A 12,748-nucleotide genomic window follows, 5' to 3' on the forward strand; every position below is an offset into this window, starting at 1 on the left:
GCTGACTGTTTTGACACGTTGTGTAGTACCTGAAATGAGTGTCTAATTCTTTTCCAGTGCTGTAATGACAAGGATGCTTATATTGAGGGGGAGGACCAAAAACTTCTAAGCAAACAAAAAACCAAAGCAAAATGAAGCCAACACAGAGCCCGAGGCTCCTGAGGGTAAGTTCTTTCTGCAGTGACTGTGAAAAATGGATAACTTTTTCAAAACTTCAGATGAAATTGGCTATTACTGGTGGCTAGTGGTTTGACATTGGAAGAACTCTTATTTGCAGGCACTCGTTCTTGTTGAATATTCTTTGGACCTAAGCCTTTATAATACACTTCTTATTAAGAATTCCTTTGCTCAAGTATTTGACTTTTGGAAGGGTTAGGTGGCATATAAATGAAGAGTTGCTTTAGAATGAACAATGGCTTTCTTAATAACTCTTGTACCTTTAAGAAGGAGCAAATCTCCTAATAAACCGCATGGTTTATTCATTTCTAAAGGACCCTAAGGCCTAATCCTTTAGTCATTAATCAAGAGCAATTCCTGCTGTCTATAGTGAAATATGCCTGGCAGTGATAATATCTTGATTTCTGTGTGTCTGTGCAGGCACGCTGGGGAATACCAAGGAGGTAAATCAGATCAGTCCTTTCTCAAATTTTATTTCTAAATGGTCTCTACTTTGCTATTGAGGAGGGCACAACTTTGTCTGCTGGAAAACTAAGCTTGAGCAGCCTAGTTTTCCAGTCATATATCAGAAAGCAATAACCACGTGCTAAAAATGTATTAAAAATTATGTAAAAAATGATGGTATGTTATTCAAACATAATTTTATTGGGTAATAACCTCCTCTTTTATGGTGATTTAATTCACTGGCGTTCAGATACCACATACTTCCACCTCCTTTTACTGATAGTGTCACTATATGTTTGGGAATTTGTTCCTCATGAATCTCCTAAACAGATTTGATTTAGGAAACTCAGAGCAGACTATGGGTGAGGTTTTGGCCCATGCTAAGGAAAGTTGCCATTCAAAAAAATCTTAAACCACTGTGAGGCTAAATAATTCTGAGAAAATATTCTTGGAGAACTTTGTATGGAGTCCTGGAAGGCCACCTCAAAGTATGGTCACCTTGAGGAGATGGAACATAGTCCTAAGATATATTAGGTATTCTCTTATTTGTATTGGAACACTTTGCAGAGTCATTGTGAGCAATCTGTTCTTCCAGTGGCATCCTGGCAATATAGCTTCTTCTGGAACTGGGTCATTATAGACATGAAAAAATCTAGTTTTTTTTTCTCCCCAGTAATGCAGCTCATGCAACTTGGGCTGTTTCACTGTCAATTTGGCAGTCTGGTAGGCTTTAATATTTTAATATCCAATGTTTATACCATTACAAACTCCACACAAAGTGGAGTTTTTAGTATAACTAAAAATATTTTAAACAATTTGAATTGTTTTCAGTGATATAAAAATGTTCGGGTTTTTTTTTGCTTGGTTGGGTTTTTTTAATCTGACATTTATTGGTGATTGGAAGTTTTATCAAATGACTACAAAGAACCGTGCAATCTGAAAACCTGTTTTGCTGAGGAGCCTGCTCCACAGAATGTCCATTTCCTTGAAATTAGAAAAGTCGCAATACGTCATTTCCAATGAAAACTGAAAGTCTCTGTTCTTTCTGAATGTATCTTTTTTGAAACAGTGTATTTCATAAATGTCTTTGAAGTTGTTTTTCATTTCTCTCTAGTCACAAAATGATTCTGTATATAACATGAGTCATGCAAAACGGTTACCGGAATTACCGCCCCTACCTGCTTCTGCTTCAGCTGCACCTTCAGAATTGTATCAGGTATGTTGCTCTCTCCCCTTGTGTTAGGTTACACATTAAATTACATGTGCTAGCATGATTTTAGGCATCATATATTACCAGGCAGATGGTAATATAGGTAGATGAAGTAAAAATAGGAAAAACTAAATTACTAAGTTAAAGTACTAAACAGATTGTCAGGTACTTCATTAGAGCTACTTTTATTTAGAAAAGTGTTGTTACAACTTCTATTATGATTTGGATATTAAACCTTGGCAGTTTAAATTTGTTCTTTAAATTTATAGTTTATTATTTGCTGTTAAATTTTGGATTAAATGTTTTGAGTTTAAGTTTCTGGGGAAGGAAGCAAATAGTAAAAATGTTTTTCTTCCAAACAAATTGTGATTTCCCCTCCCCACCCCCAATACTTTATCACAGAGCACAAAAACCTCTGAGTTAGACTGCTGTTCCAAAACCAGCTGAGAGCTTGACAGGTACAGCATTGATCAGAATGGATAGCTTGTACAGCTGCACAACTACAGCCTCTGCTGTGTGACACAAATAAAAATTACATATGGCAACACTTAAGGGGAGGAAGAAGAGAGAGCTTGCTTTCCCCACCGTAAGTGCTTCACAGTTGCTCATTTGGCTTGTTTGTGTCAGCACTTCAGTTCATCTAAGATGTCTTTCTTTAGAAAGATATTGTTTGCTAAGAAATTGAAGTAGTTTCTGATGGAAAATGGGTTATTTTGGACTTTGTTTGAAAACAGGAAATTTTAAGTGAGACATATACTCTAAAATAATGGTAAAAAAGTGAAAATTATTCAATGAAGTTTTAGATAAAATTTTTTATTTTCATCAGTTAGACTTCTGAGGATGTGTTAAGTGTTTATATAAGACATGGGAGCTGATTTAGCCAGTCCTGAAATTTGTGTCGCATAAGCAGTAGATTTTTGCCAGGTGATTTTTCTTTCTTTTCCAGAAACCGCTAGTAAAATTATTCTTACACGTGTGGAACATCAGGATCTAAAAATAGATTGGTGATCAAATGACTCTGTCAGACTTATGTATTAGCTCTTTATATGAACTGATCTTCAACCCTATTCTAGCTCTAAGAAGACTCTTTAAATGACTGTGCTGTGTAAAACTATTGTTTTTTTTGTCAATTTCAGCTTGTCCTTAAGAGCAGCTGTTATCCTCCTTTGATGCAACAAGCATCATGGACTTTGGCAGCTCCATTCAAAGAACAGAGTTACTACCGAAGCCCAAGTGACTCCATAGCTAATAACTATACTCTCACTGCACAGGATTTAAAATTGAAAAATGTGTGCAAATTCAAGTCCTCTTCAATGACAGGGACATCACTGAGTTCAGCAGAGCAGAGAACAGCCTCACTGCGTATCCATATTTGAATGTGTTTATAAGTTTAGCCTTGCTTGTTCTATACATTTTTATCTCTAATTTCTTATCTGTTAAAGCATCATCCCTGGAAAAATCACTTATCCCTAACAAACGCTTACAAGCTTATCACCACAGGGTCAGTATAGACAAATTTCCAAAAACATACGTTAATAAAGGTAAGGCCAGTTTCTGATTAATTAGTTAGGTTCATCTCTCCAAATAATCACATGCAGTTATTTGGAGGGAATTGTTTGCAAAGCAGAAAATGAACAAAATACAAGTTAGCTCTTGTTATTGCTAGAAGTAAAAGTACCAACAGGAAAACAAACAAATTCAATGTGCACCCCTGTTATGTTCACATTCATGAGTCTTGCATAGCAAAACAAGGTGGGGGACAGGCATTAAAACGTTTACCTGAGGGTCAAATCCAAGAAATGTTGCTTAATACACTGTTTATGTCTAAACCATGTAACTGATGTATTTGGTAGCAAACTGCATATATGTGTAAATGCTACAATACGAGATGTTGTATGCTGTTGATTCAACATGACACTGTGATATAAAGCAAATAAGGTTAAGAGTTGTAATACTCTTGCTATTTAAGTTTACCAATATGTATATATCAAACATTTTCAGAAAACAAGTTGTTTAGGCTTTAAGTGTCTTACCAGTTGCAGGTGTCAAATTAACTCCATTACTTAGTCTGAAAATTCCAAAGTAAAGTATTAATGAACTTTATTTCCTAATTATCTAGTTAAATGTCCTCTGTATCAAGAGCAAGACATTCATAAACTATAGTTTTCTACATGCTGTCTGTCTGTTAATATACTCATCCTGCATTGTTGCTTTGCTTCCCTGAAGTGTTAGAAATTGTTTTGTTTCCCTGGGATAGATGAGACATAATAGCTTCAATATCTGCTTAGTCCCCTTGTACACTATTTAAGAAGGGTTTGGTTTTGTTCATAGGGTCTCTTTAACAGTTTCTTTATCATACACCTGATTCTTCTACACAGTGTACTTCTCCAGTACATGGGTGGGAGGTGGGAAGCAGGTCATGGTACTTTCCTTGGTGAGAAGGCATGATGTATTAATTTTGTTAAAAGACCTGTTTATTTGTACTCTGAAAAGCACATGGTAATAGTTTGTACTTCTCAGATTTTTCATGTGCAGTGTATTTGGTGGAACTATACATCTTATAGAAGTGCTTTTACATTCAAAATAGAAAGTCCCAGTGCAGAAAACATGGTTTGTGCAGGGAGGGAAGTAAGCACTGAAGTCTTAAGCATGAGCTGAATGCTTTCCTGAAGCTAGTTTATAGTCCCAGAATCAGCAAGATTATTTAACACATCATTTTAATGTCTTGCTAAATGCTAAGTCAAAACTAAAGGCTTCTTTGTGACATTGTAGTTTCTGTTATTTCATTATCTGATCAATTGACTTAGCTCTGTTTTTCACCAATCTGAAATAATATCTTATTTGAAAAATATTCCTGTGTGTGATATTCTTAACTGGTCCTTAAAGCTTCAAAAGAATTTGATCCTTCTAGGAGAAAGCTCAAACTTACACAAAGAAGTCAATGGAATTCCAATAGGTAATGTACTGTAATGTTATAAAGATACAGATTGTTACAATCAGTCTAGATATTTGAGTTGTGATTTAATATTTCTTGGATGTTAAGCATCCAAGCATTAAATGTTAAGTCTCTACAAAAAAATGTATGTGCATCAAGACTGAATTCCATGGTGTGCTAAGCAAGCACGTTTAACTGCTTCTTTGTGGCAGGATGAATTTCAGTCTTAGGCATGCTAAAGGAAAGGTCTTCCTTTCATGATTACTGACTTGAGAACCCAAAGTTTAGTTAATAGAGATGCAGATTGTATGCAAAACTCTCAGTTTTGCTGTGAGTGCTTAAATGCTCTGTAATGCTCCTAGAGTTGTGTCAAATTGGGTGCTCTGCTGTAGTATTTCTTTTTATCTTCTTTGTGCTTGTGTTCTTCATCTGTAAAGCAAGGAAGTAAGCCTCTCTGGAACTGCTATGACAGTAACTTTCTTACTCCTTGTTAAGATAACATGGTGATGAGTACCATAAAAAAGACAAAAGGGATATTTAAATTCTCTTCAACTAAGGACTTCATAATGTGAAGTAAAGCAAGTATGGAGTGACAGCTTGTTGGCTGAGTATTGTTCATCATGAGCAGTGTGGACAAAGGCCCTATAGAAAACAGTATATAATAATGAAAAAGAAGTCTGTAGTGTAACATTTATGCAAATCAGCCAATTTGAACTTTTGGCTCAGACTGTTAAGGTTTTGGTAAGATAATCACCTGAAAATAGGTGGAGATCTTGGGCAACCTAAATAATAGCGCTAGTAGGTCTGGCTCTGATAAAATTACTTATAAGATACTGCCTGTCTGAGTGATAGTGTGCAGTTGTAAGGTTTACATGATTGTATTTTTTCTGTTAAAGTAGTATGCTATGTTATACAATTTACTGAGGGTTTTTTATGAGTAATTTAAATACTTCATAGGTCGTACTTGTCCTCAGTGCAGTGTAAGTGATTTATATAATGCTTGTAATTTGTCCATAGTGATTTAAGAATCCATTACTGCTTCTTTATTCACTAAACTTGTATTATTTTTTTTCAGAAGTACATCAAATTTGTTAAACAGTTTGGATCCCATTTCACTGTGTGCACCTGCTCATATGCCAGAATTACGTGTCATACATTATACAGACAGCCAACCATTGACCCCAGAAGAACAGTTTGTTGTCATGTACTTACGTGAGAAGGAGATAAGTAAGCAAGAAAAGCCACCTTCAAGAAATGATATAGAGGTATTTATATAATTTCTTTTTAAGATAAAAGTAGCAGCAGTAATCATCTGCAATATATGTCTGTAAACTGTTTAGTTAAAAGTAATTGAAAAAAGAAGGCAGTACATGAGGTTTAGAAGATGTGAATGTTCAATATAGCAAACTGCTGTTAAATATTGTCAACTCCTTTCCCATTTGTTTCTCTTTCTAGCTACTCAGTCTGATTTTTGTTCTAATGGGTTTGCAAGTAGAAGTATCTTCCCAAATTCTTAACCTCTCACATCATTGGCTAGTACTTCAGAGATCAGTAATTTAATATGCTACACTCAGTTCTACTGGTATATATGCTTACATCAAAACAGATGGAAGTGTTGTAAAAATGTCAGGCATTGGCAGTGCTTTAAAAAGAACCGAGATATATAGCCAAAATCCATTATATTCAAACACCTTTCAATTGCGGAAAATGTTCAAGTGACAGAAAAGCTAAAAATATTTTGTAGTAATTCATTATCTGTCAGAAAATTCATACAGTAAGTGTAATATTTTTAACATTATTTTTCAGCGGTACTGTTACTACATATATAATGGAGTGCATGAAGACATGCTGGCACCTCAGAATAAAGAAGTGATGAATGTAATTTTAAAGCATATTCCAACTCACATTCTTGCTAACCCAGACCTGGAGAATTTACTTGCAAGTTTAAAAGAAGAGATTAAGGCAGACTATCATATCAGCCTCATGAAAGCCATTGGTGAGACTCAAAATCTCTTAGCAATTCAGAGTACGTAGACATTTATTGAACTTTGAAAGCAAGTCTGCATTCTATTCTTAGCACCCATGGAGAATTCCTCTGAGGTCAGTAGAACTCATGCTACATAACATTCTAGTTTCAACAAATATCTATTTACTAAACCCTACATCCCATCACTTAAATATAGTCATGTCCAAGCTGAGTAGCTCTGGGTGCATAGAATTGTTTTGTCCATACTTATACAATTCCCCATTCCTAATTCAAATCCAAATCACATTCAAAATGCATAATTCTGCATCATCTCATCAGATGTATAAAGAGGAGGTTGATCAAATGATGGTGGACAAGGAGTAATCATCTTAATTTGTAGCAAAAGAAATTAGAGAAGAAATTAGACATTGTGACTATAAAGATCATGAATCACTGCAGCAGACTATTCGTTGATGAATGTGCTTTGATTCATTGATGAATGATGCTTTGAAGTGCATGATAGACAAGTATCTGTCAACAGCAGTCTAAGTATATTTGATCCTGATGTGGGGAGAGGGTAAAGTAGGCTATTTTAACAGACACTTCCCAGACTAACTTTTTGTTATTCTGCAGTAAGTCAGTGATACCCATTAACAGCCAAATTCATCTGTCTCATAACTCCAGTGAAGGCAGATGTTACACTGTGATCATGTCACGTGTTCAAAGAATTTCATTTAAGACATCACAGGAATAAGGAAAATTAGATGATACATTAATGCGCGTGATTACACTGCTCATGTTCAACAAATAGAAGACCATCGTATATACATAAATACAAAAGAATGTCACAATCCTTGAAATTCATTTCAATCCTTGAAATGCCCATCTGAAAGTGAATGTGAAAGAGACAGTTCATAGAACATGAGATTTTTTAATTTGCTTTCCAGTAGTCTGATGGTTTTCTTGGGTTTTCCACATGTGAAATAATTCCTTTCAATTTTCTTAATTATGTTGACCAGTGAGTAGGTGTGGCCTCTCATTCATGACAACATAAAAAGGAGAGATTAAACAGTTTTCACTCTGCCTTGTATAGTCTCTGATATCTTTCTAAGTACCCTTTAATTTGCCTTTTATCAATGACACCATTTTAGTGTTTGCAGTCCCTTTTCATGGTAATGCTAATGTCAACAAGGGGTAGTAAGTCAGCTTTCCAGCTTTTGTTAATCTCATATGGAATAGGCCGTTGGTCCGATGGAACTGGTAGCATGTGAGTTTTGGCACTTCGCAGATCATAGATCAGCCCTTTCAATGTCATGTGCTTCCTACATGCAACAGATGATTCATAAGATTTCTGTGTTTCACAAACATTTAAGAAGCCTTCTAAAAATCATCCTTGAAAGGGAGATATTGCCACCCCTGGTTTATGGATGAGGAATTGAAGCATGAAATAAATGTGCTTCAACTGGAAAGACAGAATGAAAAGCTGTTTCTCCTGCCTCCCATTTTTAGAACCAGGACCAATTCTTCTTTTCTTTTTCTGAAATAATTTTGTAGTCAAATTGGTAATTTAAGTATTGTCCTGTATTTCATCCTAAAAACATGCAAGTAACTATATGACAGTGTATAAGTTCTAAATGTGCAGAATTCTATGACTTCCTGAACTATGGAGATACTGTGTTTTCATATGTAGATTTTGACCATACCTGTAGTCTCACCATGATATATATGATTTGTTCTAGTTGATTACATCTTGATGGATCCAGCTGAGAGAGAGAGACTGTTCATTGGAAGTACCCCATGCCCTTTTCCCCGGAGGGTTGTCCGTGCACCAGTGCCATGGCACAGCTCTTATGAGGAAGTAAAAAGCTGGAATGAAAAGAATCTATTTGTAGTGAATCCATTGATGCCCACTTTGCAACAGCTCTGGCTTTCTCAGTAAGATGTCTTGTTCATAGGATCTTAATTAAATTGAGAATGTTTTTATTTTATGACTTGGTTAGAGAGTGCATCTGCTGACTTCTCTACATATGCTGTGGACATCCTGGCGGAGCCAGTAGAGAGAAGGTGGCAAAACCTGTTCTGTTTTCTAAAGAATTTTTTCTTCTGAGCCTGTGAGAATTTCAATGTAAAATGATTGTTTCCTGCAGACTCTGAATGCAAGCATGAACATGTTCTATGTGTCCACAGTGAAGAATGGGTAACTCCATGCTATGAAAAGATCATCCCCTTTGTTAAAAGATGTTTTCCCTAAATTAAGATTCAATGCTCAAGTAAATAGTGATTTGGAATTGTCATCTTGATTCCTGACAATTAACAAAATTAACTCTTAAAATTGAGTCTCTTTCAAATGTCTGTACTTGGAAGTTGTTCTGGGGACTTTTGAAAATTGAGATAAGTTTTCTTTTGAAGTTAAGTATGGTAGTTGGTAATCCTGAGAACTGTTTTTGCATTTAAGTAAAATTTGCAGGAATTTAAGGTCTTGTATGTTACAGATTGTGATATAGGCCACGCTGATGCAATTTTATTTTTTTCCCCACACAGTAGCCAGGATAGGTACTTACTACTATTAATATAGAATAGAAGCAGTAGATGTCGTTCTGTATGTACTTTAATGCCTGGATACACTAATGAATCTAGGAAATGGACAAGAAATTATTCTGACCATTTTAGCAAAAACTTAACACAATTTTAAGTATAGCAAGTACAAAATGAAGTTTGTGAAGCCTTTTACATTTGCCGATAGCAAAAAATACCCAACCCCAAGCATTAGAAGTGCGCTTGTTGGACAGCTTAGCAATGAAGTGATATGCATCAGTGAAATTAGTGTTTATAGATACATAGGAGACCTTCCTGGCTATATTTTTTTTTTAAACAGAATTCCATAAAATACCTACTATTTGTTTTACTTCCATAGGTATAGTCATCTAAGGTTTGTTCGCACTGAAGAAATGCTTTGTAGAGACCTGCCACTGTTGCCTACTGAATTTGAGGAGGTCATTCGAAGACACTGTGTGGAAGCTCACAATATTCTTCAGAACAAGTCAGTACCACAGTAGTAACAGTAGATAAATAGGGTATCTTAGGGTCTGATTTACATGAAGCTCCCTTTTTAAAACAGATCTTAGACTGAGATGACACTAGTCCCAACCACAAGGCTGCCAAAACAGAGGGGAAGATAGCAGAGAGGGATAAACATCAGGATGCTGAAAGACCTGTTGAAACTGCAAAAGTGCATGTGCAAAAGCAAATGGGAATAAACTGACTATGAATAAATGTAGACTGGAAATTAGAAGGTTTCTAACCATGAGAGGAGTGGAGTCTAAATCTATAAAAATGGTGACAGAAAGCCTAACTTTTTTAATTACGGAAATCAATCAATGTAAGAAAGAGATTATATGAGGTAATGGCCCATGATATAAGGTGACTGCATTCTGCCACCTGAGATCTCTTCCAAACTCAAGTTTCCCATTTAAGACTAATAATTTAATATTGCCACTAGTATTTTGTCTATTGATATTAACTTAAACTAATAGTAGGGGCCCATTATAACAAGAATCCTTAGCTTAAAAATTCAGGTTTCCTCTAAGTCCTGGAAGGTATAGTTTTGTTTGACATCTAGCTGTCAATGCTCTACTAGCCCTTTGAATTTTGCTCATTCTTTGGGTAATTTCTGAGTTCAGATTTCATTGCAAGGAGCAAAGTAAGACTAAAGCTTTTAAAACTTTGTCCCCATATTATTTCATTGTAGGTGGATCCCAACTTGTGCATCCATTTTCCGTGATGAGAAAAGGAAATGGCTTCATTTTGCTCCTGAAAATGACTGTGATTCCTCTCAGCTAGTTGAAAGCTATTTTCGTTCGGTGGCAACTCTAATGTCGTTACAATTACGTGAGATGGTTGTTAACTCCTTAGAAGATCTTCTTGCATTTTTTATGATCCACAAGGTATACGCTGTGAAGTATATCTATAGTTTTCAGTGTTACATGGAGATAATAATTCATATAGCCATAAAATGTAATGCTCTTTGAAGGCTAAAATATCCCAGATAGCTCTTGCCTCCATAAAACATGGCTGGATCTTTCAAACAGTTGTGCATACTCAGTGGATTTTTTTTTTTTTTTGTATGGTCAAGAACTGCTCACTTGAATAATCATTTTGCAGGCCTAAGGTTACAACTAGCAGTTTACAGGAGTTTTCAACTCTGTTTTGAGTGTGTGTGCATTTTTTAAATTTATTTTTAGTTTTATTTTTCTTGGCCTTAACCAGGCAAAACACTTAAATGTGTTTTTCTGAAAGCACATGAATAATCCCCTTTGAAGTCAAAAGTGTGCATAGTCATGCATGTAATCCTTTGCAGAGGTAATTTATGGATGCAGTGTCCCTGTCTACACCAAATGAGTGCCCTGTATTATTTCAAGTAATGCACATCATTATAATAATAAGCATTACACAATAAGAGTTTTTACCACTGTTTTGGCTACAATAAAGTTGCCTCTTAGCAGATCACTCAGGATGATAAGACAAAATGAAACATATTTAAACAGAATAAATGTGGCAGATTAAATACTGCATTGCTGCCAGAGGATCACACTTCCTACAATATGCTGTCAAACCTTATGCTAAGCCTTGCATCCAGGTGATGATGGTGTTGCTCATGGTTGGGGATTTTTTTTAGTTTTTTGGTCCTGTGGGTTGCTTGGGGTTTGGTGGTTTTTTTCAGTTGTTTTTTGTTGTTTGTTTGTTTTTAAATCATTATAGCATCTACATTACGAGTCTAGTCATGGATTAGGACTCCATTACTGTAAAGGCAATTTGGGAGTAGGGCAGTTCTTACTAACCATACAAGGCAATTAAAAGACCAGGATCTTGTATTTGGTTTCTGGTAGGCATTATGGATTTTTTTTTTTAGAGCTTTTGTTCTGTATGGTAATTAGTGCTTTACTTCTGTTTCTTAAGGGAAAATCAAGGCAATTAGGCTTAAATCCAGTTTCCTAATTCCAACTTTTATAGATTCATTTAGGAGTTGGCACCTTAAAATCTTGTGTATTGGGACATCAGTGTTTTGAATAAAAATCAGGGAAGAAGATCCCATTGGTGCTGTGTAGTTAAGAGATTTGGGAGAGCTTGAATCTTTTAAAAATTATTATTGTTATAGCTGATTTCTTTGGCATGTATAATTTTCATTCTTTTCACTAAGGATGGAAGTGATTTTACAGAACCGTATGAAGAAATGCAGTTCTTTGTACCTCAGATACTAACAGTCAGACTTAGTGTGGAAGAACCCAAGATTGTCTTTGAGCCACCTTTGGAAGAATGTTGGGATTTAATCAGTCATTGCTTCAGGGATATCCTGCACAGTGCTGAGGAACTTCCAAAGGTACTGGATAAATTACAGCTGCATACAAAATACAATATGGATAAAACCTGTCTATGATATAAAAAGTTATGAATGAGGCAGAAAACTGACAAATAGAAGATAAAGATAATGGTCATGTTTCACGAACTGTGTGAACTTTTGTAATTATAGAAGATAACATAGGAATTGTTTTTTTCAGATTCAAGTTATATTAAAGCCCTGGTTTCACTTTCATATAGTTTTCAAAAGCAAACTATGTGTGTAACCAAGTGTTAATTATGAATCAGAGCCTTTTCACATTGTGGTGTTTTTGCCAAATAAAACATTTTTTTGAAGTGGTGGGTGAAGGGGTAATAGAATACATTATTTTCTCTATTATATGTGTTATTACAGTATTTGCAATGGTGCCTTTTAGGTAGAAAGATTTCTATTTCCAGAATTAAAAAGAGATGATCTCACTCTCAGTACAGTCAAACCAGAGGAATCATTGTTTTCAGAGTATGTGAACAAACTTGAAAAGATCTTTGAGAGCAACATACTTGGTCCCCAGAAGTAAGTTCTGGCTGTTAACTCTGTTGCCTATCCAAACCCTCAGATTAATAACACTATCCATTTGACTCAAACAAACAGTTTGAGCTGATTGTTTGTTATGGTAGAGAA

At 35.4% G+C, this 12,748-nt stretch overlaps 1 protein-coding gene across 1 annotated transcript in view; it reads left to right on the forward strand.

Moving 5' to 3' along the window:
- DNAH3 (dynein axonemal heavy chain 3) overlaps positions 1-12,748 on the forward strand; it is a 62,393-nt gene that overhangs the window by 636 nt on the left and 49,009 nt on the right. The window contains exons 2-12 of the mRNA XM_052772421.1: positions 58-164; positions 1,736-1,837; positions 2,968-3,193; positions 4,718-4,787; positions 5,842-6,031; positions 6,573-6,762; positions 8,472-8,667; positions 9,647-9,772; positions 10,481-10,676; positions 11,930-12,109; positions 12,504-12,640. Coding sequence (XP_052628381.1) covers positions 132-164; positions 1,736-1,837; positions 2,968-3,193; positions 4,718-4,787; positions 5,842-6,031; positions 6,573-6,762; positions 8,472-8,667; positions 9,647-9,772; positions 10,481-10,676; positions 11,930-12,109; positions 12,504-12,640 — 1,646 coding nt within the window. The 5' untranslated portion in view covers positions 58-131. The remainder of the gene's footprint in view (positions 1-57; positions 165-1,735; positions 1,838-2,967; positions 3,194-4,717; positions 4,788-5,841; positions 6,032-6,572; positions 6,763-8,471; positions 8,668-9,646; positions 9,773-10,480; positions 10,677-11,929; positions 12,110-12,503; positions 12,641-12,748) is intronic.

Source organism: Harpia harpyja, chromosome 21 (genome assembly GCF_026419915.1).
Source record: "Harpia harpyja isolate bHarHar1 chromosome 21, bHarHar1 primary haplotype, whole genome shotgun sequence".
Classification (NCBI taxonomy): Eukaryota; Metazoa; Chordata; class Aves; order Accipitriformes; family Accipitridae; genus Harpia; species Harpia harpyja.